The 26,556-nt window shown below is 40.9% G+C and overlaps 1 protein-coding gene across 3 annotated transcripts; it reads left to right on the top strand.

Annotated features, from left to right (window-relative positions):
• The first annotated feature begins 286 nt into the window (after positions 1-286).
• On the top strand, positions 287-24,839 carry snx16 (sorting nexin 16). 3 transcript variants are annotated; one of them, XM_017480353.3, is made up of 8 exons: positions 289-492; positions 6,241-6,736; positions 13,186-13,272; positions 16,887-17,035; positions 18,196-18,265; positions 19,123-19,259; positions 19,391-19,507; positions 22,044-24,839. In XM_017480353.3, the coding sequence occupies exons 2-8, from the start codon at positions 6,377-6,379 to the stop codon at positions 22,144-22,146; spliced, it is 1,023 nt and encodes a 340-aa protein (XP_017335842.2). In that variant the 5' UTR covers positions 289-492; positions 6,241-6,376; the 3' UTR covers positions 22,147-24,839. The 3 variants fall into 3 exon arrangements, with proteins under 3 accessions (XP_053539884.1, XP_017335842.2, XP_053539881.1); XM_053683906.1 differs by having other exon boundaries at positions 290-492; positions 22,047-24,839; XM_053683909.1 differs by lacking the exon at positions 13,186-13,272 and having other exon boundaries at positions 287-492.
• The last annotated feature ends 1,717 nt before the right edge of the window (positions 24,840-26,556 follow it).

Below are 26,556 nucleotides of genomic sequence, written 5' to 3' on the forward strand. Positions count from 1 at the left end.
AGCTTGCATGTTCTCCACATGCTTTGGGGGTTCCTCCGGGTGCTCCGGTTTCCTCCCCCATTCCAAAGTCATGCGTTGTAGGCTGATTGGCATTTCTAAATTGTACATAGACTGTGAATGTGTGTGTGATTGTGTAGGCTCCAGGCACAATCGACCAGGGTGTCCATCGCCTTCTACCATGGGTTCTCTATGATAGGCTCCAGGTTCCCTGTGACCCTGTGTATGATGAGTGGATGGATGGAACCTGAGTGACCTGAGAGGGTATTTTACCTCCATCAATCTGGCAACCGGGCTCGGTGTCCAAACAGAAGCTCGGAGCTGTAATGTGGCGTTGAAGCGGAGCAGAAAGGCGTGCTGTTAGAAACACCGCGCTTTCTCTCTTTCTCTCTCTTGTTTCAGCAGGATGTGGGCAGCTTGTACGGAAATGCTTTCCAACTGGACAGGAGTTAAGTTTGAGACGCGATATCTGATAAATGAGTAGTCAGATTAGCGGTGAGTAGGACTTTATGAGAACTCTGTATCAGTAGTGTGATATGTGAAGATAGTTGAGTGTTATCATTTCCTCATGGCTACAGCTGGCTGCTAGCTGGGTTAGTTAGCACTAGCACTAGCTTAGCCAAGCCACTGTAACATTACTCTCACCACTGCGGCGTGTTTACTTTATTACTGTCTGCTGAAATAAACCAGAGAGCCAGTGAAATACTTACTTTCCCCCCTTTTTTAAAGTTTAATTTAGTCTCATTTCCCCTTCAGAAAAGGCTGAGTAAGCTAACACTGGGGTCATTTTGGAGTGAAAAAGTTGCTAGCTAGAGCTAGCTTGTTTTCCATCTTACTTAGCAAACCTGTTATTTGGTCAGTAGTTTACCTTATTTACTATTATCATGTTACACGCAGGTGTCCCTTTGGGTAAAAGTGTTGTAATTACAGTATCGGGTTAAGGTTTGACTGTGTGATTAATATTCATGCAAGGTCACTGTGATGTATTATTTATTCTGTATCATGTGAAATAAATGTAGTTTAATCTCATGTCAAATAGCAGTCAGTTTTGGCGAGTGCTTCCTGGAAGCCGCTTTTCTCTGTTTTGTAGCCTGTTAATGTGTTCGTTATTTTTCGTTATTTATTTGTTATTTTTCTTTAGGGTCAGGAGCGTTCTTAAACTTTATTTTAAAGCTGCAATAAGCCATATGTTTCACTTCTTACTAGTACAAATGTGGAAAATGATGTAGAAATGGTCGTGTGTGTTTATTTATATATATATATATATATATACACACACATTGTATTTATAATATATAGTATGTATATGTATGTCTATATATCATACGTGTGTGTATATATATGTGTATGTATGTATGTATATATATATATATATATATATATATATATAAATACAATGTGTGTATATAATATATATATATATATATATATATATATATAAATACAATGTGTGTATATAATATATAGTATGTATATGTATGTCTATATATCATACGTGTGTGTATATATGTGTGTATATATGTATGTATATATATATATATATATATATGTATGTATATATATATACACACACACACACATTATTTTATATATGTGTATATACATATGAGTGTGTATATATGTGTGTGTATGCATATATGTGTGTGTATACATATATGTACATGTGTGTTTAAGCCTCAGAATTCATGTACAAAGCTGAGAAAAATCAAGCTGTCTATAAAGTAGTTTATTTGTATTTGGATTATCCTCATGTCAGTCATTTTATAGACACGCCCCAATCGAAAACTGTCACAAATTATTTCTCCAGTGGGAATTAGTAGAAATTATAGTGCTGCTGTTTTCTTTTAACTTCGCAGTGCTTACCTGTAAATAAACACACAGTCCAAAGGATAATGATTATTAGAACATCAATTTAAAAAAAAAAAAAAAGGACAACCTTTAATTGTTATATTATTACATTAAAGTGGGAACGAGCAGTCAAACCTTTTTTCGCAATGCGAGGTGGCCTCTGCGTAGAAAACCGACAAGTTTGGCACTTTCACCGTAACTTTCTCCAAGTAGGACAGAGAAAAATACCGCCATGGCTGATCCAGATGGAAATAATGTCACGGAAGCGCACCTGTGAAATAGAAAATGACCTGAATAGGGCTGAAAACACCCACAGCATCAGGCGCTCTGCATTCACCGTGTTTAAGGAGAGGACTGCGCTTTTGCTTCATCTTGGGAGTCAGGAGATGAAGTTCAAATACGAAAATCTCATCATCCAACATAGATCACTCATTTAACCTGATACACACGGGAACATTGAACTTCTTTTCTTGTATTATATTCTGTATTATAAGTGACATTGACTACGTTTACATGGACAGCAGTAATCTAATTATTGACCTTATTCTGAATAAGACAATATTGTGATTAAGATGTTTACATGAGTCGCTTCTAGAATGTTCCTTTCATGTTCCCGTTGTACATGTTATAGACCATAGATCGATTTACCGCACGCGTCATTACGTCACCGCGCCACGCCGTCCGACGTCCCTCCAGAATTTCACGCATCGACATACAGTTGGTCTTCGTTATGGGACCGTATACAGTTCTGTGTTTTTATTTTGAATTTCACGAACGCTTCAAGTGCGGTTAATTATTTGTCATGCTGTACGTGCAAATAGACGACTGCTTGAAGCCGCGGGTTGCATCCCAAACCGCATACTTGCCTACTAAACAGCAGCCGAGATACATGTATTTCTCCTACTATATAGTAGGCAAGTATGCGGTTTGGGACGCAGCCGTGCTCTCTTGTTCACCGTAAAACGGTTGAGCGCTGCCGTGTGTGTACGTGTCCTGTCGCAAAATGCGGTGAAAACTCCCACACGACGTTAATAGTGTATTAAGGTGTGTACATGTCTGTAATGCATGTTGATTATGCAACTAAAACAGGAATACTATATTGCTGCCAAACTAAATTTCGTTGCCCGTGCAATAAAAGTGAAAGTGGTTTTATCTTATCTGAATCCTGCTTCCCATAAGTAAGTGCTAGCAAATTGTTAGTGTAGTAAAGTTCACATATTGTCTGTCACATTAATATTTTCACGAGCATATAGCCTGTTCTACACCAGCGTGGAGATTAAAAATAATAATAATAATAAACTGTAATGTGCGTTCTTGCACTAGTTTGTTAAATGTAATATGCAAACACCTGGAAATATTATCAACATAGTATATTATCACTGTATACATTCGCACAAATTTCGTTAGTCCGGTGAGATTTTCACTCGGATCCTTTGGTGCAGTTCGAACGTACCAGAGCGTGCGTTATGACACTAGCCTGGACTGGAATATCACCCAGGTACTATTCAGATTATGATCTTACTCTGCAAAATACAGCAGGAATATTGTATTATCTAGCGTTTCCTGCAAAAACTGACTTATTCTTTCTATTAAAAAGCCGCCCTGTGTGCCGCCGGTGTCTGATGTAAAGGTCGCTGTTTTAATTATAAATCAGATTTATGTGTATAGCTCTACCTTATGAATGATTTTTTTTTAAAAAAAAAAAAACCTCCTGCAGCCTCATCATTCATGAGAATCTATATATTTTATGTGTTCATTATATAGTTTGTAGTTTGATGTGTTTCTGTTTTCTTTGTTTTTGTCATTGAAAGGAGATCCGTTTGTTTGGCTCTGTCTGTTTATATTGTGCAAGGGCGCTCTAAATAAAATACATGTCCACTTAAGAGGATCAAATCGTGCACATTAAGAAAACACTTAGGGCTGGTAGAGGAGTGAGATTTGGCAGAGATGCTGCATTGGTTCAACACCGACGAGAGAAACAGTGAGGAGTGTGTAAAAGTGTTTAGACTGAATGTTATAAGCAGATTTTAGGTTAACTGCATCACTGATTCTGGTTACATCTGATTGTTTTATCTGGGTTGTGTGAACACGATTAGAGATTAGGTGTGTGTGTGTATATATGTGTATATAAGTAATCTATAATCTAGGGATGCACCGAACGTTCGGCAACCGAAGTTGTTAATAAGTGAAAAGGCCGAATAAATTTGACCGAACAATGACGTGTTTGATGACGCGACCAAATAGCCTAGCAACCAGAGTGAGACGCGCTAATGTCACGACCTCGACGAGGGGCCGCGCGCATGCACGAGCTACGTGCACAAGCCACGTGCTCTTCGGATGTTTACTGTGGACACGTGGGTTTGTTTTGTTTCTGTTCCGGAGTATTCTGTCACGTCGCGAGACGTAAGGGAATAGAGTACGGCAGCAGGTAAAGAAGTATTTATTTAAGGGCAGGCAGACAAATCCAAATCGTAATCCAAAAAACTTAGTCAAGACAGGCAAAGGGAATCAAAGTCGCGGTCACAGAAAACAGGGTCAAATCACAAAACAAGAAACACGAACTAGTGCTATGGACTGGGAGCGGAAACACCAGCGGGGACTAAATGAACTTATCTATAGTTTAAACTAACTAAATCTATCAAGGAACATAACATTAACAACGTATCTATCTATACTATATCTACTCTAATACTCCGCGAGGTGTACAGGGACGCGAGCGGTATATATCGGTATAATCACTTTTTAATGCACTTTTTAGTTGTAGGCTACAGAGTGTTCCATTCTTTCAGCAGTCAGTTATAGGCCTAACATCGGCTATTCAACGGGGGCTCAAAGATGACCACATCAAAATATTTTTATTTTACTCATTTATTTATTTAAAGTTATATTGTGCCTTGTCGGTAGCCTATGCCTGCTGGAATGAAAAAAAATGTTCAGTGTTAAATAAATATTTTGAAATTGTAGTTTTTGTAATTGATTTTTTTTTTCTTCTTTGAAAAGCAAGACAAAATAGTAAAAAGCACATTTTGACTATTTAATTTATGCAATGGTGAAAAACATGGCAAAATAAATGGAAAAACGTGTTCGGTATTTGGCCTTTGGCCAAGTTTGTCATTATATTCGGTTTCGGCCAAGAATTTTCATTTCGGTGCATCCCTACTATAATCTGTTTTTGATGGATAGATAGAGATTTTTTTTTTATTGCATTTGTGTTTTTGTACTTTAATTAAATTTCATAACTTAAGATTTTTAAAAATAACTTATGACTTTTTTTTTTTTTTTTTTATAAAAGTATATAACGGACAGGTATGGAACAAGAATGATCAGAAATGTTTCTGAACACTAGAACTACTTTGAACAAGAGAACTAGGCTGTAATACCGTGGACTATTTTACATGTAAAACATGTTGCATTACATTCGTTTTGCATTCTAAAACCATTCACATATTAAGAATGATGTAAATTGGGACAAAGGGCGCGTCGCATTAGTCATGTTCTCAAGTCATGTTTTAAGAGTCACCTCTTTTGGTTAAACATATTGAGAGAAAATAATTGGTGGCCAGATTAAAATATCTTTTGCAAGGACAGAACACCACATTTCGTGATTTGCTGACCAGCAGTCGAGGGCGAAAACACAATATGCTTTATTAATAAGAATAATAATAATAATAATATTATTATTATTATTATTATTATTATTATGAACTTTCTTTTAAAGACTTGCTGACTTTTTTTTTTTTTTTTTTTTTCCTTGAGTGCACAAGCATTAATGTGACAGTATTGTTATAAAGTTTGTTAGTAGAAGATAATGAACGTATACTTGTTCATTTCCCTTGTATTAAATATGTATTAAAAGACTTTACCAGGCCGTACAGGATTTCGCAGAGGTTTTTTGTCATCGCCGCGGCCGAAAATGCTCGATTTTTGTTGCGGCTTTTTAAAAAAAATTACGGTGCAACTTGCAGAGTTTTCCGTGGGGTTTTTTTTGCAGAAAATTGAACTGGCAAAATTGCGATCGCAAGAAATAGTTTTGCACGGCCTTTCCCATTGACATTTATTGGTAAATGAGACCTTTTTAGCTGTACACATGTTCGCCGCACGTGAAACGAAGAGGACTGAATACGTGTCGTGATGACGTCACGTGCCGCTTCTTGGCCACGATTTTGGGGCCTAGAAAACTAGGTTTCTGGAGACCAAGACATTGGAGTTTTTACTTACATATCCAGCGTTCTAACCAACGAATGTATGATTTCTTCACCCCTTTTGTTGTTTTTACACTTTGATTTTATGTGTATAATCTCTACACTCTTATGATTCAAGATCTCAAAAATGCATGATCTAAATCGTGTCTGTTATGATGAGTAACCTCTCCTAATGTGTCCTTTTGTCTCACAGTGCACTTAGGAGATAAAAGTCCACACCTCATCCACATGCGGTTAAAGTCGATCCACAGAGACCTCGTTCTAAATCACAGCAGGTGAGAGCAGTCGGGTATCACGCCGGTTATAAACTGCAGAGGATATCCAGACAGATGGCCACGCCATTTGTGCCGGTGCCTGTGCCCATCGATCAAGTTCTTTCAGCCTCCTCCGGTGCCAGACGGCCCAAACGGGCATCGAGCGTGGGCAGTGCGTCCAGCAGTTCGGAGTCTTCTTCCACTAAAGGTGCAGCGGAAGACAGTGGTTTAGGGAGAAGCGGGAATGTGAGCTGCTTCATTGCTTCGTGTCAGAGTCCTGTAACAAAGGCCAGGGTGAACGGAGTCGAGTCCACAGTGGAGTATTCCAGCTGCGTAAGGCCGGATACGCCAACAGACGCACTCGGATGGGAGGAGAGACCCATAACTCCCACGGTGCTCGGCTACGAGGTCATGGAGGAGAGAGCGAAGTTCACGGTGAGACAGATGCTCTGAATTCTGTATGGTGGTTACGTGAACGTTTAGAGTTTTAACTGTTATTAAAAATACAGTGAATAGTCACACCTCTGTTACCCTGCGTTTTTAGTTTCTGGAATATTCTCGCCTGAATCCTGGTTCACCCTTAAATAGCTCAAAGAGTCATGCATTAGGTGGAATGATTACTCTTCCTGTTTCAGCTGCAGGATGATGCATAGTGTCTGGTGGAGGATGACGGTAATTGTGCCTGTTGTTGACGGAAACACTTAAAACACCTTTCTCGGTTAAAGAACACAAGCCTGTGTTTAAACACGGCATTATGTTCACTATGGACAACTCAATATTATTTTTAGCCATGTGTACAGACTGTGTACAGTGTATACCTGGATTATGATGACTTTCTGTGAAAGCGTGCAGGATCAGTCAAATTTTCTTTGAGCTCGGGCGGGATTGGTCAAAGTTTCTATGAAAGTGGTCAGGATTGGCGCAGTGTTCCGTGACTGAGGGTGGAATTCTGGGAGAGATCACATTGGGCAAACATTTTGTGAAAGTATGTGGTATTAGTCAAACGTTCTGTGAGAGCAGGCGGGATTGGTCAACCCTTTTGTGAGGGAGGGCGGGATTGGTCAACCCTTTTGTGTAAGAGGGCGGGATTGGTCAAACCTTTTGTGAGGGAGGGGCGGGATTGGTCAAACCTTTTGTGAGGGAGGGGCGGGATTGGTCAAACCTTTTGTGAGGGAGGGGCGGGATTGGTCAAACCTTTTGTGAGGGAGGGGCGGGATTGGTCAAACCTTTTGTGAGGGAGGGGCGGGATTGGTCAAACTTTCTGTGAGAGCAAACGGGATTGGTCAAACTTTCTGCTCGAGCTTGCGGGATTGGTCAAACTTTCTGGAGAACATGTGGGATGGGTAAGAATTCCTTCGAGAGTGGGGTTAAAACAGTCCTGTATACACCTCAACCTTATGCTGTGGATATAAAAGAACGCTGGATATAATTCATTCTGGACATAAAAGAGCACTGTCTTTACTCTTTTAATTTCTCAGAAGTAAGATCAAATGTGTTTATGAACTCTAATGGGACACACAAAAAGACTAGTTTGTGTGTGGCTTTCAGTGATAGAAAAAAAAAAAACAGTGCACTTTTTAAATTCTAGTGCATCATTTTATGAATGAAGCCTCCAGCTAACAATCATTAAGTATAGGCAGCTACTCTGTGATCACATGATCACACCTCCAGAGAGACGGTGAGCTGAGCTGTGTTGGGAAAAGGTTCAGAGCAGCAGGGTTCTTTCCTGACTACCTCACCCTGTCACGCACCAGGAAACACCCTAGTAAGCAGTTTAGCCTGCCTGTCAGGCTTGTGTTTGTAGTTGATCTTTCTACCTTGGCGCTAGGGCTGGGCAGTACAATGATATTATATTGATATCATCACACATGACATAATGACATCTGAGATTATCGTGCATACATAGTGTCCTCAGACAGGCACGGACAAATCAGTAACCCGGGCTAGATTGCATATCCAGGCTGTTTATTTTTAATTGTATTCGTCAAGCAGACAGTCTGTCACTGGTATGGAACATTAAAGCTTATAGTACAAGTATAATATAGTAGAAGTCTTGGAACGAGTGACGATAGTATCAGGAATCGCTTATAGATCCCGACTGTCAGGTTGTACGATTTAAACGAATTACAAGTTGCGACTTCCCTTATCCGTGCTCGCCAGACAGATCCACGAATGTCCCGTAAAACATGAACAAAGGCTTGATCGAGGAAATCGGGGCTATTTTGCTATACAAGAACTCGATCGTTACATTTCTGTACCGTCTCAAATTCAGTTTTCAAGCATCCCAGGACTTGTTAACAGGTAATTACTGAGGGGGAAAAAAATAATAATAAAGCTAGCATTGAACAGCTACAACCAGCCGACGGTTAACTAGCTTGCGGTATTGTTTCCACTGTAATGACGTAAGTTTACATGACACGCGTTTCGTACGTCTAGCCACGCCTCCTTCTCTTTTAAGGACAAATTCATGAGGACGTTTATCTTCCACACCGTAAGAATTCGCAATGCCGTCTATGGGAGCTGGGTGAGACTGTGGTGTGTCTTGGGGTTGAACGTTGCATGGGTGTTGTGTCGTCTTTGTTTAGTCTCCATTGTAAGAATTTCATTGTACTTCCATGCACATGCCACAAAAGCTCGACGTTTTATTATTTTTTAAAAATTTATGCACGTTGTAATTTTAAATCATTTTATCGTGTTGGTTTCCAGACAACAAAAACATGAAGCATGAATATGACCACAGGGGTCATATGTCAGATGATTATCCAGACTATTACCACAAATTAACCTGATTTAAAAAAAAAAACTGTCTGTGTTCACACGTCTGTGAAAGAAAGAGACATTTATTCAACAACAAGAAATCACATCGATGTGTCCGAGAGCTCTTGTTTTTGTTCTTATTCCTTATTAACCCACTTCTGAGGGTTTAGCATGCTTGTGTGGGTGTGTTCCACTTTGCCTTAGTCACCAGGCACAGTGTCATGTGAACTTCCTGGAGCACTCATTTGTTTTTGTCAGCTCCAAAACAGATTTATCACCTTGTCCTGCACGCCTGCTTCACTCGGGGCCAGGCTTGTTCCCCGGCCTCTGAAAGACGTACTGCAGAATTCGATGAATGTCTCTTTGTGGAATGATATGCAGATAGACCCTGCGTGAAATATCTGCATCTGAGATCAGTGTTGGCTGTAGATCAGTGACTCCCAATTATTTTATTTATTTATTTTTTTGTCAAGAAGGCTACAACGTTGTCCTAAGGCAGGTCATGAGGGACGCAATTTATTCACAGTCATTTTAGGCCATTAATGTTGCTGCAGCATGCAAAGCAAAACCACATCCCCAACATCTTCACTCACCTTCAGGTTAAAACAGAACTTCTGCCTTATCTGAACCTCTATTTTTTTTTTTTTTCTTTTCTGTCTCGTTGTGCGTATTTAGTTTTTGTTGACGTTTTCTTCCACTGGTCGCTCGTTAGCTCGGCAACTCTGCTTTTTCCCGCCGTTAGGACCATTACAACATGTGTTCTGTCTACATGAACAGTAGAGGTGTTGGTTTGAAATGTTCACAATATTACTTGATTAATCAAGTCACTGATGAAAAATTTAAGAATTTATTTATTTAAAATCTGAATACAAACATCTCTGCTCATCCTTGTGTGTGTATATACCAAAAATAATAAATAAAAAAATTAATCAAATATCCTGTTGTTTCTAAGAGAGAATTTTGTGTTTGTTTTTCGAGAACTTCTTTTAGTATTTATACAGCGGTCTGTCCGAATTCTCCATTCTGATTGGCTGGAAGGTGTGCCTTAAAACCGTTTATACTGCAGCGCTGTCGAATTCTCGATTCTGATTGGCTGGAAGGTGTGCCTTAAAACCGTTTATACCGCAGCGCTGGCGAATTCTCGATTCTGATTGGCTGAGAGACGCTCTGACGTGAGCAATTATTTTTCAGTAAATGCACAGCTAAAGTAGTTCCAGTCAGGTCTTTACCGCGTTACTTCGCCGAGTGAACTGAAATACTCCAGGTGGTAATGCGGCCGCCCATGAGACAAAGCGGAGGCTTGAGCCATTGCTATTCAGTTATTGGCGCCATCACTTTTCTCCCTGTGTTTAACCATAGGTTACTTCCTCACACTTTTCTTCCCTCTGACCTTCTTCTTGTCACCTCAGCTGATCTCTCTGTCTGTGTGTGTGTCTCTCTCTCTCTCTCTCTCTCTCTCTCTCTCTCTCTCTCTCTCTCTAATAACTGTATATAAATGGCTGAAGCCTCCGTTACTAGCTCTACAATGAGCTATGTTTTGGAATTAGCAAGGAGGCTTGAGATGGGATGTGTAATAAATTACACAAGACCGTTTTAAGGACAAAACCCTGACAACGGTCTTGAAATAAAACACCTGGACAGTATCTTCTGTGGTAACCGTGGTATAAGCGGAATAATTGACTCCAGTCCGTTGAATTATTTGAAAATAATAACGCACACCCAAGGTGCATTACCACCTCAGGGTGTGCATGATTTTCCAATAATTCCACGGCCCGATATCAGTTATTCCTTACACATACCACAGGTAGTTCCGGTCCGTTTAATCACCTTTCTAAATTAATGCGCTGCCTGTAAACAACTATAACCATAGTAACATACAGTTAAACTCGCAGCTTAAGTATTAGTAGAGACGCGGCACAGACGCAGGTAATTCACACACACACGATCTCTTTCTCTAATAACTATTTAATAGAATTCATTCAAATGAAAGTAACCTTATTGCATTACTTTATCTCCGTGTATGATTTAGAACGGGGTTCTAGATCTAACGACCCGTATATAAACTAATGAAAATTAACCCTTATTTTTATCTTTTCAGTCAGATTTTGCACTGTAAACATCAGTGGCAGCTTTAACTAGTCAATGCTGGCGAGTGACCACGGTATAAGTAGGTTAATCAACGGCAAGGTGTGCGTTACACCACTTTAATTCACTCCGCTTCGCATCGAGTGGTTCTGTACCTCAGTGTCGTGCATTAAAATCATGTAACCCACACCTAGCTGTGGATTATCCCTTACTTATCACATTGTTGTTCAAATCAGAAAGAGAGAGGCTGAGAGTAAATTCAGCACGCTGTGCCAGAGATAGATAGTTGGTTTAATTCTAGTTATCGGTATCATGTTTAAGTTTTTTGCCCGATTCCAGTCACAGACCCAGAATTTAGACCCTGCACTTGGATTTGGACCCTCTCGTCCGAGCTCGGGAAGAGGTCACACTGACCCCATCGTTCAGTGAAAGTTTCTTAGTTTAATGACACAGAAAGCATAGTGTGTGTGTGTGTGTGTGTGTGTGTGTGTGTGTGTGTGTGTGTGTGTGTGTGTGTGTGTGTGTATATATACACACAGAAATATTGCTAGGGAATGATAAATGTCAATTGGAACGAGTCAGAGATAAAATCGAAACCTCTATTACGTATGTTCGAGCGATTATAAAAACTACAAGACGTTTAGTCTACCAGATAATAAGAGAAGGAGAAGAACCGAGAGAGAGTGAGTGAGGACAAAAGGCGGGGTGATTAGGAACGCTCAAAACAACACATTCCCCGAACACAAAACAATTTGGTTCTAGTATCGTGTGACACAAACTACAGACCTTCAGAATTGAGAGTCGGAGATCATACCTGAAACTCAACAGTGTCGTGTATGATAAAGTTAGGAGCATACACTATTTAGCCAAACGTTGGTGGACACCTGTTTATTATACCTGTACCTTCCTCAAATTGTTACCGCAAAGTCAGAAGCACACAATTGTATTGAATGTCTTTGTGTGCTATAGCGTTACAATTTCCCTTCAGTGGAACTATGAGGCCCGAACCTGTTCCAGCATGACGATGCCCTGTACACAAAGCCAGCCCTATGAAGACATGGTGTGTTTAAGTTGGACTGGAAGATCTCAATCGGCCTGCACCTCAGCACGATGAACTGGAACACCGACTGCACCTCACTGACGCTCTTATGGCTGACTGAGCTCAGAACCCCACAGCCACGCTCCAAAATCTAGTGGAAAGCTCTTCTTTTCAGGAGAGTGGAGGGTATTATTGTTATTATAACAGTAAAGAGGGAATAAATCTGCAATGGCATGTTCAACAAGCACATACGGGTGTCACGGTCCGGGGTCCACAAGCCTTTGGCCGTATATTCTACTAGGTAGCAACGTAACATGTTTCTAAAAGTGTACAGTAGAGTTTGCTGTAGTAAGATTTAGGATGAGTCCAGAGCAAGTTTATTGGAGAGTGGCGGTCAGACTCGATAGGAATGAGAACCAGTGGAGTACGGAGCTTGATTGGGTTTTTAAAAAAAACGAACAAACAAACAACAACAAAAAAAACGGCTCGACTGTTCGTATTGTAATTTGAAAGCGTCAACAGTGAAGTAACGGTCTGATTATTCACCGTGATTCACTGTGAAACTGCGACCTTATGACAAACAAGTGCGCCGTAGGATGTTCTTCCTGAATCCTAAACAGTGTATGCAACCAAAACAAGCTCTATACAAACTCTTGTAATAATTATTAACAAATCCAGGTTTAATTGATTAAATCCGAGTTTCACGAGTGCTCTCAGGGTGCAGATTGAGAATCCTGTACTAGATTTTCTCCGTTTGTCCTACTGACCTACCGAGAATGGATTTCCAGACACAACCTTATTGTGTTCATTGCAAGTGTTTTGTTAAAGCTTGTGCGTGGTCCAGGACCTTTGCGTTCGGGAGGTGAATGTTGCTGCTGTTCCTGTGCGGTGTTGTGTGTTTTGGGTTGTATTCAAGGCACTATGATTGATGTGCTTTGATAACAGAAGTAAAAGGTGTGTTGTAAAGTCGAGTGATTATTGTTTTTTTTTCCTTCTGTGTAAGGTGTATAAGATTCTGGTGAAGAGGACGCAGGACGAGAGCTGGGTGGTGTTCCGGCGTTACACCGACTTTTCCAGACTCAATGACAAGGTCAGCCCCTGTTGACAGTTTTCTTTTCTCAAACACACACACACCACTGTGAAGGTTTCTCGTCATACTGACAGAAGGACTGTATCATTTCAAACTCCTTAAGGCTGTTCTTTATCTTCTTCTCGTTCAGATTTCGTAGTTTTCCACGGCTCTACTGTCGTTTCGTGATGTATGAAACCCTGAGTCTCGAGTAAACCTCCTTCGGCACATTTTAACATCATCTGAAGTCCCGTGAACATTTCCCGAACGCAACCCGAGTAAACTTTGTGTAGCGTGCAGTTCATATTGTTTGGGTTTTTAATTTAAAAAAAAATTTTATTCACACTGCACATGACTCATTCATTCAGTGGAGTGCCGAGCTCGATTTCGGTCCTTACTCACTGCAAGTATATTGTGAGAATGTGTTGTTTTTATAAAAGTGTCGTCCTATGAGTATGCGTTCAAGTAAAGTAAATGGAGAAATCAGATAAGCGTAGTGTACGCAAAGTCGCTTGAAGTGTCTATTAAAGCGACGTCGTTTATAACGTATTTCGGTTTAATTCACACACGTTTAGAGCGAAAAAAAGCAAGATGCGAGAGAGATTATACAGGCTGTGTTATCCAGAGCAGCTAAACACAATGGCACTAACATAGCAGGATTTATAAAGGTGTGATTGGCTCCTGGGATTCCCCCCCTCCTTTGATTTCGTCTTGGCCCATTCCTTACCACCAGTCAGCGCTTCATTATCATACAGCAGCTACCAATCTGGGAGGGTGACGGCTATGACGTGCTTCTGAGACACGTGAAGCCAGCCAACCACATCTTGTCGAACTCTTGCTCATGCTGTGTTACGACGTAACGCACTTGTAGGAAAGCGCTATCCGCCTAGATAGAGAGCATGGCTGCATTCGAAATCGCATACTGTGACCGTACCTACGGCATTCGATTCGGTACCTGCTGCTCGGCCGTTGATTACGTACTTGTTCTGATCAGTGTAAGTGGTGAGCACAAATGCAATCCGGACGTACTACAGCTACCGTGTTCAGTTTTGTTCCTGACAGCTCTTCCACGCCAATCCCGTTGCCTTCTGGGATAGCGCAGTATCCACGGTGTCTAGTGGTTCCATACTGCAGAAGCTCGGTAGAAGCAGTAGGTCATCCAGGTATTTCTCGCCTACTGTTTTATGAATTCTGAGAAATCGGACATACCTACTTGTATGGTAGGGCAGTAGGGGTATTCGGACGCAGCTCATGCCACCTCAACCACCATCCCAACTCTTGGACTCCCGACCACACATGGGGATTCAAACTCACGGTTTCTAAATGATGGGATGAATTGTTTCCTGTTGCACCACCCAGCCCCTGTCATGTGACCAAAATACACACCTCTATATAGCAAATAAATGGCGAGTAAATTACAATGAGCAACTTTGTGTTTGTCCCATCCCATTTTTCAGGGTGAGGAGTGGTCAGTGATGCGCTGTTTAATCAGAGCAGCATGACCGCAGGAAGAAAGAATCACTGAAGTGTGTGTGTGTGTGTGTGTGTGTGTTTGTTTAAGGGAAAATATTTCAAAGTTAAATACTAGAAGGGAATTAAACGAGCAGAGAAAATGCAATTTCACAAGATGCCGTGTGTGTGCGCGCAGGTGCTGTGTGCTCGCCCTTGCTCCTGTTAGCATGTATTGTACTTACTCTAAAGATCCGTTGAAAAAGGGGAAACCTTTCATCAGTGACGAACAATGCTGCTTACTCTTATTATTGTATTTCTGAGTCATTAGCATCTATTGAAACACCCACGGCATAGGGCAGAGTTGTGTAGCAGCATTACAATAGCTCCTTTCGAATGTGTGTTCACCTTTGTCACATTTTATGGCAAAATAAGTACAGGCTGTACAAAAAGTAAGCTCCGTCAATCCTACTCCTGATCTGCCAGCCTTTGCCTAGCTCAGTAGCTTATGCGTATTACTGCGTAGGTGAAATGACATGCAATAACCAACTAGAATGGATGTAAATAAGATGTAGGCCGGTATTCAGTACTTAACCTTTTTTACATGCTCTAAATCATTTTAATTTGTCTGCAAAATGCGTTAGAGGATCGACTAGGGCCAGAGTAATCTCACAAGAAGGTAACATTTTGAGAAGTCATCCGAGCAGGCGTTTTTGTCCAGGTTGTGGAGCGAGGCCAGGTGTCCGTGTTGTTTTGCTCTGAGGATGTCGATTTTGTTGCGCTTCTCTCCTGGAGCGTGTACAGATTTGAAGATCCTGTAACAACAGCCTGTTTACGGCATGTCCCTCTGGTTTTAGAAAACTTAACGCTAAGTATCCACGCTATGGTTGGAATATATATTATACACTAGTACCCCTCTACTCTGGCGTCATTGATTAAGGCGTTGAGCCGACATATCATCAACAGCAAGTTTCATTTGTGTCATTTACATTAAAGTATTATTCAGGTTTAAAGTCCAAATGAAATTAATGGACTAATGGGCTACCTGCAAATGCTTCCAACGCATTATAACCGAAACGCCACTTCTGCTCATCCACTAAAATGGCAACGGTGATTGATTTTTTTTTTTTTTTTTTTTTTACACCTGGGGTCTGCAGGTGCTCCTGAAAACGTACGTCAGAAACGTTCATTATGTATGTAGGAACACTTGCAATGCTCTTTTTAGTAAGCTTTGGAAAGGCGTTAGACCGTCTCTTTCGTCAGACATGAACAACTATTAAGGTAAGAAAATACCTCTTAATAGAAACAAGCTAACGTTGGCTCTACACTCTGAAGTTCTTGTAAGACGTTAGACGTTGCTGTCTCGCTGTACTGCCAAATGAATACGCGGCTACTGGTTACATGAGATTCGCGCTTCAAAACAGAAATACGTCAGCAAGAGTACAAGCTCATTATCGCTTTGTCCTTAAGTCCTGTCTTTCCAACAATTCTTAATGTATTGTGAAAAATATTGTGAATTAATTGGGAAATTGTTCAGATTATACCATGCACATAGCTATGGAAGCCTGTTTCTGCCACGGAGAATTTATTTATTAATTTATTTTTAAAGGTCTTTATATATCAGAATTGCAACTTTGTTTCTCGCAATTGAGTTTAATTCTCTCAATTCTGACTTTTTTTCTTGCCGTTTTGAGTTAACATCCCACAATTCTCACAATTACGAGTTTACATCTCACAATTTTTACTTGACTTTTTTTTTTCTTTTTTTTTTAAACTGCCAATTTAGAAGTGCACTTTGCATTTAGTTATTGAGTTACAAAGAATGCACCGACAACGCGTCAGTCATTCTCTGTAGATCGGCTGTACAAGAAAAACACTCATCAGCTAGTCAAGACAAGGAGAACCAGACGCTAGCGCACGATCCTTACCTGAAGATAGTCACATTTCAGGTACTGCGTCAAGTGCACGTCTAAATTGCCAGTAAAGGAAGAAAAAAAAAGTCAGAATTGTGAGATCTAAAGGTGCAATTACCTTTTATCTTTTTCTCCATTTTGGAAATGGGCTTCCATGCGAAGCCCATTCTCTATTAGTGCCGAGTTTATTGTTGGTACTGTGACGTAAGCGGTAAGAGAAATCATTTGCATGATCGATCAATAACAAAATATTCATGTCTCTGTTTTCTGCAGTTAAAGGAAATGTTTCCTGGGTTCCGTCTCGCCCTACCACCTAAACGCTGGTTTAAAGATAACTACGACACTGACTTCCTGGAGGACAGACAGTTAGGCCTGCAGGCCTTTCTACAGAATCTGGTGGCTCACAAAGACATCGCTAACTGGTGAGCAGATAGACATGACTGCTTTAAACCCCAGTTCACTCCATCAGCCTGCTGAAATGTACACACCTTTATCTTCCACCATCACACACCAAGGCTTATATATCAGAAGTAATATAATATAAAGAAACACTTATCAGGAAGAAGATATGTTGGCCAGGTCCACTAACACACACTGCTCCTTCAATGCCCGGAGCTTACTTGGCGTTCTGCCCTGATCACAAAGTTCAGGAAGCCTCTGGCATTCAGGCAGTTAATGTACTCCAGTTTCTCCTCAGCCCAGGTCTGCGAATACAGCTCTCTCGCGCTCTCTCTCTCTCTCTCTCTCTCTCTCTCTCTCTCTCTCTCTCTCTCTCTCTCTCTCTCTCTCTAGCCCATCATGTGGTGTGAAATGAATACACTTATCAAGCTAAGGTACATCCGTCATCTGAAGCCTTATGAGCAGGAAGGCTATTTTAGTCCTAAAGACATACTTAATATACTTAAGTGAATCATGTTATTTATTAGTCATGCTCAATTCCAATTCTGGCTATGTCACAGCTCTAGACGTATCCACAGAAATGAAAATGTGTACAAGTTAACACCCATATTATAAGGAAAATAATGGACAAGGCAAAGGACTATGATGTTTATAAACTGGAAATTTGGACGGTTTGGTACGAAAGCCCTGAATTGCAAGATTTCAAGGTTTTTTGAAGTGTCATCATTCGACTTAGTAACTCATTCTTTTTATTTATTAGCTCATTATTAGTTAGTACGATACCTTTACGATACCTTTATGAACTATTTGGAGCTCGAGAAGTTTGGTTACTTGGACTGTAAACAGAGCGACAGAAATCTCCCAGGTTTCATTAAAAATGTCTTCATTTGTGTTCTGAAGATGAACGAAGGTCTTATGGGTTTGGAACCACATGAGGGTGAGTGAGTGATGAGAATTTTCATTTTTTGGGTGATCAATCCCTTTAAGTCAAAAGACTAAGTTAATAAGTCGAAATAATGGCATGGCACTTAAAAAGTAAATAAATAAATAAAATTTTTAACAACACAAATAAAATACACATTTTCCGGTTTCTTGATGACTGCCAGTGATTCTGATCAATCGTTCAACTGACTGTTTCAGATGTTTCAGTTTGGGCATTACAGAGACGTATGTGTGTTTGCAGTGTTCCAGTGCGAGAGTTCCTTTGTCTGGACGAGCCTCCGGGACCTTTCGACAGTCTCGAGGAGAGTCGGGTAAGATGTCTGAATCTAACTAACGTTTGCACACTTCTCTACAAACAAATATCTATAGGACCAGTAGTCCATTAAATTGTCCTAATGTGTTTATTTAATAACCAGTTGCACCAGTTAGTGATCACCGCACTGCTGTTAGCTGGCTATTTGTGGTTGGAGGACCGATTTTCAGCCCAGCAGTCACGCCGAGGTATACGAGAACCGTACATAGTGTCACTGCTGTGCTAAGAATGGTCCTTCATCTAAATTATATATGTGGGGGCCTGGGGAACCTGTCAGATGTCACTGTGGATGACTGCCAAAGAGCTTTAAAAGACAAAGAAAGCGGGTTTGGGCCAAAACTGGGTTAATAATATACTTTGAAGCCAGTAATACATTTCACTGAAATAACGTGGAGCTTTTGTATTTACCTTTTAAGGCCATCAGCCTACAGATATCACGTTGAGAGACAGTTTAACAAACATAGTGATGAAAACAATGTCTGAAACCGTCAAAAAGCTTGCTAGCTAAGTGTGGTTTTGTCACACAGCAAATGTCACGCTTTGATCAGGTTGTTGTATAGCTTTGCGCTCTAGAGAAATAAGAGCAGACATAAGTCTAATCAGTTTGGTTTGTCCTCAGATACCAGCTGTCAAAATGTTCTCAGCGACTCTGCGCCGCAATCTGAATAAAATCTTTCCATGCAGTTTTGGACATAACCAGACTTTAAAATGCTGGGACTGGGATACGTGCGAATGTGAGACGTGTAGTAGAAAATATAACGCACGTGGTCAGAGGTGGTCCTGGTGGTCTTTTTTTCACTGCTGATAAAGTATTATTTTTCTCAGGCTTATTTTCTTGCCCTCTTTTGCTCTCAGGCGTTCTGCGAGACTCTGGAGGAGGGTAATTATCGGCTGCAGAAGGAACTGCTGGAGAAGCAGAAAGAGATCAGTTCCTTAAAGAAGATTTTGGAGGAGAAAGAGCTGTACATACACCTGCTCGAGAAGAGGATCAAGTAATGGCATTAGTGTTGGCATCAGTTTTGGTTCCACTCTGTCTCTTAATGAAAACCATTCTTTCACTTCACTTTGTGGTGTCAGCACTGAAAGGACCATTTGAACTATTCGGGGGGGGGGTGTGTTTCAGTGGTGAGTCTCTGACTCCGGAGAGCCCGTACGGTCTGTCTGCTCAGGGCAGTGAGAGCAGCGTGGATGCAGAGAGCTCGACCGCTGAGGCAGACCAAGACATGCCAGAGGAGACGGGGTACGTTTCACTCTAGTTAACACACACATGTAGAGTATACGCAATGTTCCTTCGCACTTTTTCTTTTCTTTTTTTTAAACTTCTGGGGATTTTCAGTAGCTCCTGGAAGTAACCCCGTTTCCCAGGTTGCTTTAGGACACAACAGCCATGTTCACCTGGCATCCGCATACACACACACACACACACACACGCCTGATCCACATTAATCACTTGGCAGAATGAAAATGTTCAGACTTTGACTGGCCTCAAAACATGCCCTCCTCCTTTCCCCAGCCTTTAAGCTCTACTTACACAGAGCCAGAGCGTTTTAGGAGCAGTACAAATTACCTTAAAAGCCTTACCGATTTCGACTCGGTCAATCCAATCTCCTAACTCAATTTAGCTAATGGTTGCCGGTTGATGCGTTTCGAGCGCTTTGCACTGATGATAATATCTAAGGCAGGGCCTGTGCATCATTCCATTCAATACATAGTGCCAAACTCATTCTCATTACTCATTATACTCGTTCTCCTTATATCACTTTCTTGCCAAAAAAAAAAAAAAAAGCACGTTACTGTAAATGGACAGTGTGTTGTGGTTGCTGAGAAAAGGCCCAGTTTTTGTAATATTACATGGGCTTTATTGATCTGGGAGTATTCAAGTTGTCTACGATCTGTGCTGCCGGATTCATAAATCATCCAGTGGCTGATTGGACGGTCTGAGGAAACGTTTTGCGGATGAAATGAAGAGCGGGTAAATTTGTATCGCGCTAACTTCCGTTTCCAATCTGCTACACACGTCTCTGGGAAGGTTGACGTTTTTGTTACGGTACATTTTAGATTTATTTATTTAACGGACGCTTTTATCCAAAGCGACTTACAAATGAGGAAATACAAGCAAGGCGATCTATCAAGCGGAGAACAATACAAGTAGTGCTACTGTACAAGATTTATAATTGAGTTCTAGAGAAGCAAAGTACGCAGAGTAGAGGTGTAAGAGCCAGAGTATGTATGTATTTTTATTTATTTATTTATTTATTTATTTATTTATTAATACTGTTGGGGTTGGAGTTTTAGGGGTTAGTTAGGTGTTCACGGAAGAGGTGGGTCTTTTAACCGTTTTTTGAACCTAGTGAAAGATTCTTTGGTCCGGATTGAGGTTGTCAGTTCATTCTATCACTGAGGGACGGTCAGTGTGAAGGTTCTGGAAAGGGACCTTGAGCCAACGCTGAGTAATCACTACTAAGCGTCGGTCGTTAATCAATCGCAGATTGCGTGAGGGAACGTAAACATCAAGGAGAGTGTTGAAGTAGGCGGGTGCTGTTCCAGACAAGGTCTTGTACGTGAGCATCAAGGCCTCGAATTTGATACGGGTGGATACAGGAAGCCAGTGGAGTGAGATGAAGAGGGGTGTGACATGCTTTCTTTGGTCTGGTTGAAGACAAGGCCTGCTGCTGCATTCTGAATCATCGGCAGGGGTTTGATGGAGCTGAATGAGAGACCTGAGAGTAGCAAATATTATTCTGTCAAATACATTAATTCAGAACAAAAATATACATGGAGCTTTTCCTCCACAGCAAATCAGACTTGAACAATTCGCACCGATGCCACGACAACAGCAATTCATTTTTATAAATTCCTGAAACAAATACTTCTGTAGAAAAATACATAACGAGAATGTCCATATCTGTACACCGTAGCCGTACGCCTCGCATTCTGCACCAGAGAGGAAACGAACATGGAAGTTAAAATACCCCCAAAGAAAGTGTGCGTGCACTCTTGACATTGTTGTGTACAAAAAGCCCTCCGAACTTCACCCCGATTCGGAGCTCTGTCTAGTATATGAACGCCCACCTGTTACCAAGCGGCGAAAGCAAGCTACCCAAGCTCCGTGTTTAGCGTGGCTGACTTTCTGACAGGGCCCTACCTCTGCTTTCAAAAAATAATAAATAACGTCGCCGTGTTTCCTGTACAAAACCTGGCCTATTTTATTATAATTATATGCTTCTGTGCTTTTGTAATTTCGGAGTTCTTCACCATCGATGCCTTCAGAGAAAACGAAGCCGTTAATTACATCAGTGTAGCTAATTAACCTCGGGCCATAGCTTCATGTCTTCTACCCAGTCATTACACTTTGACAGGTGAGGCACTGTCAGAAGACGTTCATCACGACACTGTGAAATGTTGGGACTGGGGAGCCAAATGTGCTTTTCTTTCTTTCTTTCTTTCTTTCTTTCTTTCTTTCTTTCTTTTTTTAAAGGCATTTTCAGAAGTTTAACATCACATTATCAGTTAGGAACATCTGTTAATTTGACTAAAACACTGGAGACTGGAAATGTAAAACAGGTTTCCGGTACGAGCCAGGCAAGACTCCCGCATTCAGGAAAAAGGTGGATAGAGAGAGCGTATTTGTGCAGAGTATGTGTGTCAGTCAATCCCAGGTTGCCTTGTCCTGAGTTCTTCACGCTACACTGAGTTAGCCGTATGATCGCTAATATGATTAAATCAGTTTGTCTCTGTGATTTGTGTTTATGTTTCTTGTTGGTTTTTTTTCCCAGCAGCTGTGAGCACCAGGCATCACGGAGCTCCTCAGCGTGTTGGTGTGGTCCGACCATTAGCAGCTCACCTCCGGTCATCCAGGTCACTCAGGTGGAGCAGTGAATCAGAACCAAAACTGGACCCTTTCTCTCTCTCTCTCTCTCTTTCTCTCTCTCTCTCTCTCTCTCTCTCTCTCTCTCTCTCTCTCTCTCTCTCTCTCCTCCTCCTTTCTATCTCTCTTCCCCAAGTTCTTGCACTCTCTCTTAACTTCATAGTCGATCATCTCAGAGACCGAGAGATGCGTTTCTTCTATACACAGTTTAGAGAGAGAGAGAGAGAGAGAGATGAATTGGCATGTTATGGGGGAGCTGAAATCTGGTCCACTCCCTGTAGAGACCGAAGAACTTCTGAGCATTAAGTTGGCTTATCTGAATCTGCACCGAGAGATGTTATTGAATTTTTAACTTCTCATGCAGAGGTGCCAACATGTACAGTTTAGCCATAACCTTTACGATTTTTAACCTTTCATCAATACAGGAGATGCTTAGGGTTGTTTTCTCTTCTTTCCTAATCGCATGAAGCAGAAGTCCAAACAAACGTGAATAAAATTCACCAATTCCCTCAAGTGGACAGGACGTGAAAGACGCGCTTTAGCTTCTGTAGCGTTGCCTCTGGTAAAAGACACTTTAACGATGTGAACTTCGACACGCGAATTCACGAGCCTCCGCCTCGGGAGCCGATAGAAAAGAAGGCGGCGGGTCCGTGTGAAAAATGAAGAAGTTGCTTGTTATTAAGTAGCACTCACAGCAGACTTGAGCTTTTCTGTTTTCATCTTGGGAATTAAACTGACACTGGCACTTCTGCTTGCTAGGATTTTCTTGTTAATAATGTTGGCACCTTTTGTATCAAGACACTTCACCGTGTGACAATCCAGAGAGAGTAACTGCCTTCGCTCCAGAAACACAGCGGCGTGAATCCGCCATGTGGCTAACGCAGTTACTGCAGTCATCTACTCAGGAAGGACAGACTGTTTCCCCTGTGCTGCTGTTGGTGTTTCATCAGGGCTATGAACTGATGTCTGAATATTCCAGTTGGCATTTCATTCCCAGCTGGTAGACGCTCTGGATTTAATGCTTCCTTGTTTGAGTTTTGCCTTTCGTGTCATGTCGTGTCACTTCGCACTGCCGTTGCCTCATTCACAATAGAAATGCAGTTCATCGGTGTATAGGAGCGAAAAATTACGCATTGATAAGCCTGAAGTCATTTTTTTATTATTATTATTATTAATTTCAGACGCGTTAATTTCTCGTTGCTACGTTTTGCCTCGGTCATTGTGAGATCCTGAACACGAAGTAAACTTTAGCTGTAAACATGCTGCAAGTTGTTGCAAAAAAAACAAAACAACCCCCGATAATCTGCTCACTCGATTAATCAGATCCGATGTCGGAATAGCTCTGGAAGGGATCAGAGCTAATGATCATTGTTCTCAATTATTTCAAAGTGTTTAGTCTTTTTGTCAAGTGACTCGACTGTTTTTTTTTTTGTTTTTTTTTTTTTCTTTTTCTACGCCTGAAATTGATTAGATCTGTTCTGTGCAGTCAGTAGTGATCGTTGTGCTTCAATACATACAATTTGCCACCGACAAACTTTTAGATGAAGGATGTCACCTTAAGTGTCAATACAAGTCATGGAAAAAGAAACATAGAACACTAATAACCTAAAAAAAAGAAAAAAACACTAGAGCTTCCGCATCACCGTTTGTGCTAGATGTGTGTTAATGTGTAAATATGTTTAAATGGTCACTCTCGCAGCTATTTGTTAGAGCAGGTACCACATAGCGTTTAAGGCATTCGCTGCTTGTAAATGGTCACATCGGGTCACGTGTTGCACTTTAATATCTGCTGGGATTGTGGGATACGGTGTGTTTAAGCTAGCAGGCGAAGCTTCCGTGTGTTTGAACGCTACATATAGCTTCAAATGAAGTACAGTGCCTTTATCTGCATCTTGTATATATTTGTGTCTACACACTTATTTTAATTGTGTGTCTTTATGTGTGTGCGCGCACAAATGTGCAGATTCTTCCGAAATCAACTTCCCTGCTAACATAGTGCCTTCTTCCCATTATTGTCATTTGAAATACCCGATGTTGTGATTTGTTTTTTTTTGTTTTTTGTTTTTTTTGTTTTGTTTGTTTTTCCTCTGTTTTCTCTTCCTTTAGGGTTGATACCAAATGACCAAATGGCTGTTGGGGTGACTTTAGACTTTTAAATGATCCAGATAATCCTCATCTGTGGTCAAAGCATTAACGAGGCTACTGACAAATAGGGTCACTCACCCGTTATTGTTTTTCCTGGGATCATACTCTTTCCGTATTTAACTAAACTGCACATTTAATGTTTTCACGTTGTTGTACATGGGATTAAATCGATCCGATCCACGTGTAGGTCGATTGTTTACTCCTAGGCAACGGTCTCTATGTAAAATGTGCAAAAATAAATAAATGAATCTTATGCAACGGTTCAGTAGATGCAATTAAAAATGTTGAAATGTTCTGTTGGTTCATCTTGACCTTTCTCCCCCCCATCCCCCCCCCCCCCCCCCCCCCCCCCCCTTCACGTTTGTCTTATTTAGCCATAGACGAATATTCTTTTTTCTCATTGAAATGTAACACTTGAAAAAAGGATTGTGGTTTTAAATTAGCATTCTTTTTTTTTTTTTTTTTTTTTTTTTGCAGATCTTATAGAAATATAGACGTTTAGTTCACATGGTAACAAAGTCTATTATCTGTTGAGGGATAATAAAAGCTTTCAGAAGTATTTTCAGTTTGTCGTAACTTTGTGGATTTGTTTGTTTCTCACTACATCCTTCTTTATTGTTGCAGAGCGGTTTTGCCACTAGGTGGCAGTAGTTACATGCCTAAACCCCCTCCTGGAGAATTATTGATTATTTAATTCATTGTTTTATATTATTAAGGAATGCATTACACGCTTGTTGTGTTGTTGATTAAACGGATGTGGTGTGTTTTTTATCTGTAGTGAAAGGCAGAAAGTAATGATCAGTTTTATATGGTCATGAACACACCACAAACCAAAACTCCTGCGTGAGCTGGAAAAGGAGCTTGTGATGATCCTGATTTTGGGGAGTTTTCCTTCTGAAATAATTATACTGGGACAGAATGAATCCCTGTCCTACATTTGAATTCATCTTCAGTATCCTGGTCATGGCTTTCGTGGAACTGGTCCTTGTCACTGGGAGCAAAACATACCTGATGGATAAGGATCAATGGATGTATTCATGGACTTTGGGGTAAAATAGCCGCTGTGGTAGGCAAAGAACATTATGAACACTCCACAAGGTTCGACATGATGTGTGTCTTGTGGTGCTTTTCTGCTCACCATGGATGTGAAGGGTGGTTATTTGAGTTACCGTAGCCTTCGTGACAGCTTGAACCATTTTGGACGTTGTCCTCTCATCAAAAGGCATTTGTGCCTGCGGAAGTCCCCCCCCACCATTCTGTGTAAACACTGAAGCACCCATGTCATGCGCATGGTCTGCAGGCCTAATACGACTCGTTCCAGTCAACCCACGCAATCCTGAAAAAAAAATAAATAAATATTGAAATGGGCTGTAGTACACTCTACAGCCAAAAGTTTGTGGACGCCTGTCCATAACATCTTGTTGAACATCACGTTCCAGATTTATTTCCCCTTTGCCGTTAACCTCCACTCTTCTGCGAAGGCTTTCCGCTAGATTTTGGAGCGTTGTTGTGGGAATTTGTGTTCATTCAGCCTCAAGCGCATTAATGATGTGTGAGAAGGTCTGGGGGGCAGTCGACGTTCCAGTTCATCCCAAAGGTATCACATTCATGTCTAAAAACATATCAAAAAGGCATCAGGTGCTGGCAGTGGCGTAACCAGGAATTCATTTCGGTGGTATGAGGAAATGTACAAAATAAAATCACGATTTCCTTTCGTGATTTGTACAGTTGTGATGTGCTGTGTCCATTTCAGGTGGCTGTCGGACAGCAGTAGGTGTAGTGATGACGTGAATCTGTGATTTAATCATTCACGGCACAGACTCCTGTTATCCATAAAATAGATTACATTTATGATATTTTCAGTGGAAACGATCAAAATGATGTTAACCAGTAGACCTTATCTTATAAATCCTGATCTGTTTACTTCTTCACCAGCTGTCACCTCGACCTCTATGCTTTGGTTAGTATCTTTCCAACACAAACGGGGAAAATGCGTCCCATTTGGCGGATAGCAGCTGGTGGCCAATAAAGTGTGATTAAACAAAGGAATGCATTCGTAAAACTAACTCTAATTGCTATAATAAATGTTATTACCTAATAGTATTAAGTACTTCAATAGTTTTAGCTTTTCTTTTCCTTTCCTTGAAAGCATTCAATTCTAATTTCATTGCCTCAGTTATTGGAGTTAATTGATAGAATATGTCAGGTCTCATTGTAGGAGGTGTAGATCAACGGCATATTTGTGAGATCAGCTGCCTGAAATACAGCCATCCACC

The sequence above is a fragment of the Ictalurus punctatus genome, chromosome 1 (genome assembly GCF_001660625.3).
Source record: "Ictalurus punctatus breed USDA103 chromosome 1, Coco_2.0, whole genome shotgun sequence".
Lineage (NCBI taxonomy): Eukaryota > Metazoa > Chordata > Actinopteri > Siluriformes > Ictaluridae > Ictalurus > Ictalurus punctatus.

Bases quoted from the DNA above. Each gene is read 5' to 3' on its own strand.
- snx16 (XM_017480353.3), top strand. From the start codon at position 6,377: ATGGCCACGCCATTTGTGCCGGTGCCTGTGCCCATCGATCAAGTTCTT. The intron at 6,737-13,185 runs GTGAGACAGATG...CTTCTGTGTAAG, and splicing joins AGGAGAGAGCGAAGTTCACG to GTGTATAAGATTCTGGTGAA. The intron at 17,036-18,195 runs GTGAGCAGATAG...GTGTGTTTGCAG, and splicing joins CACAAAGACATCGCTAACTG to TGTTCCAGTGCGAGAGTTCC.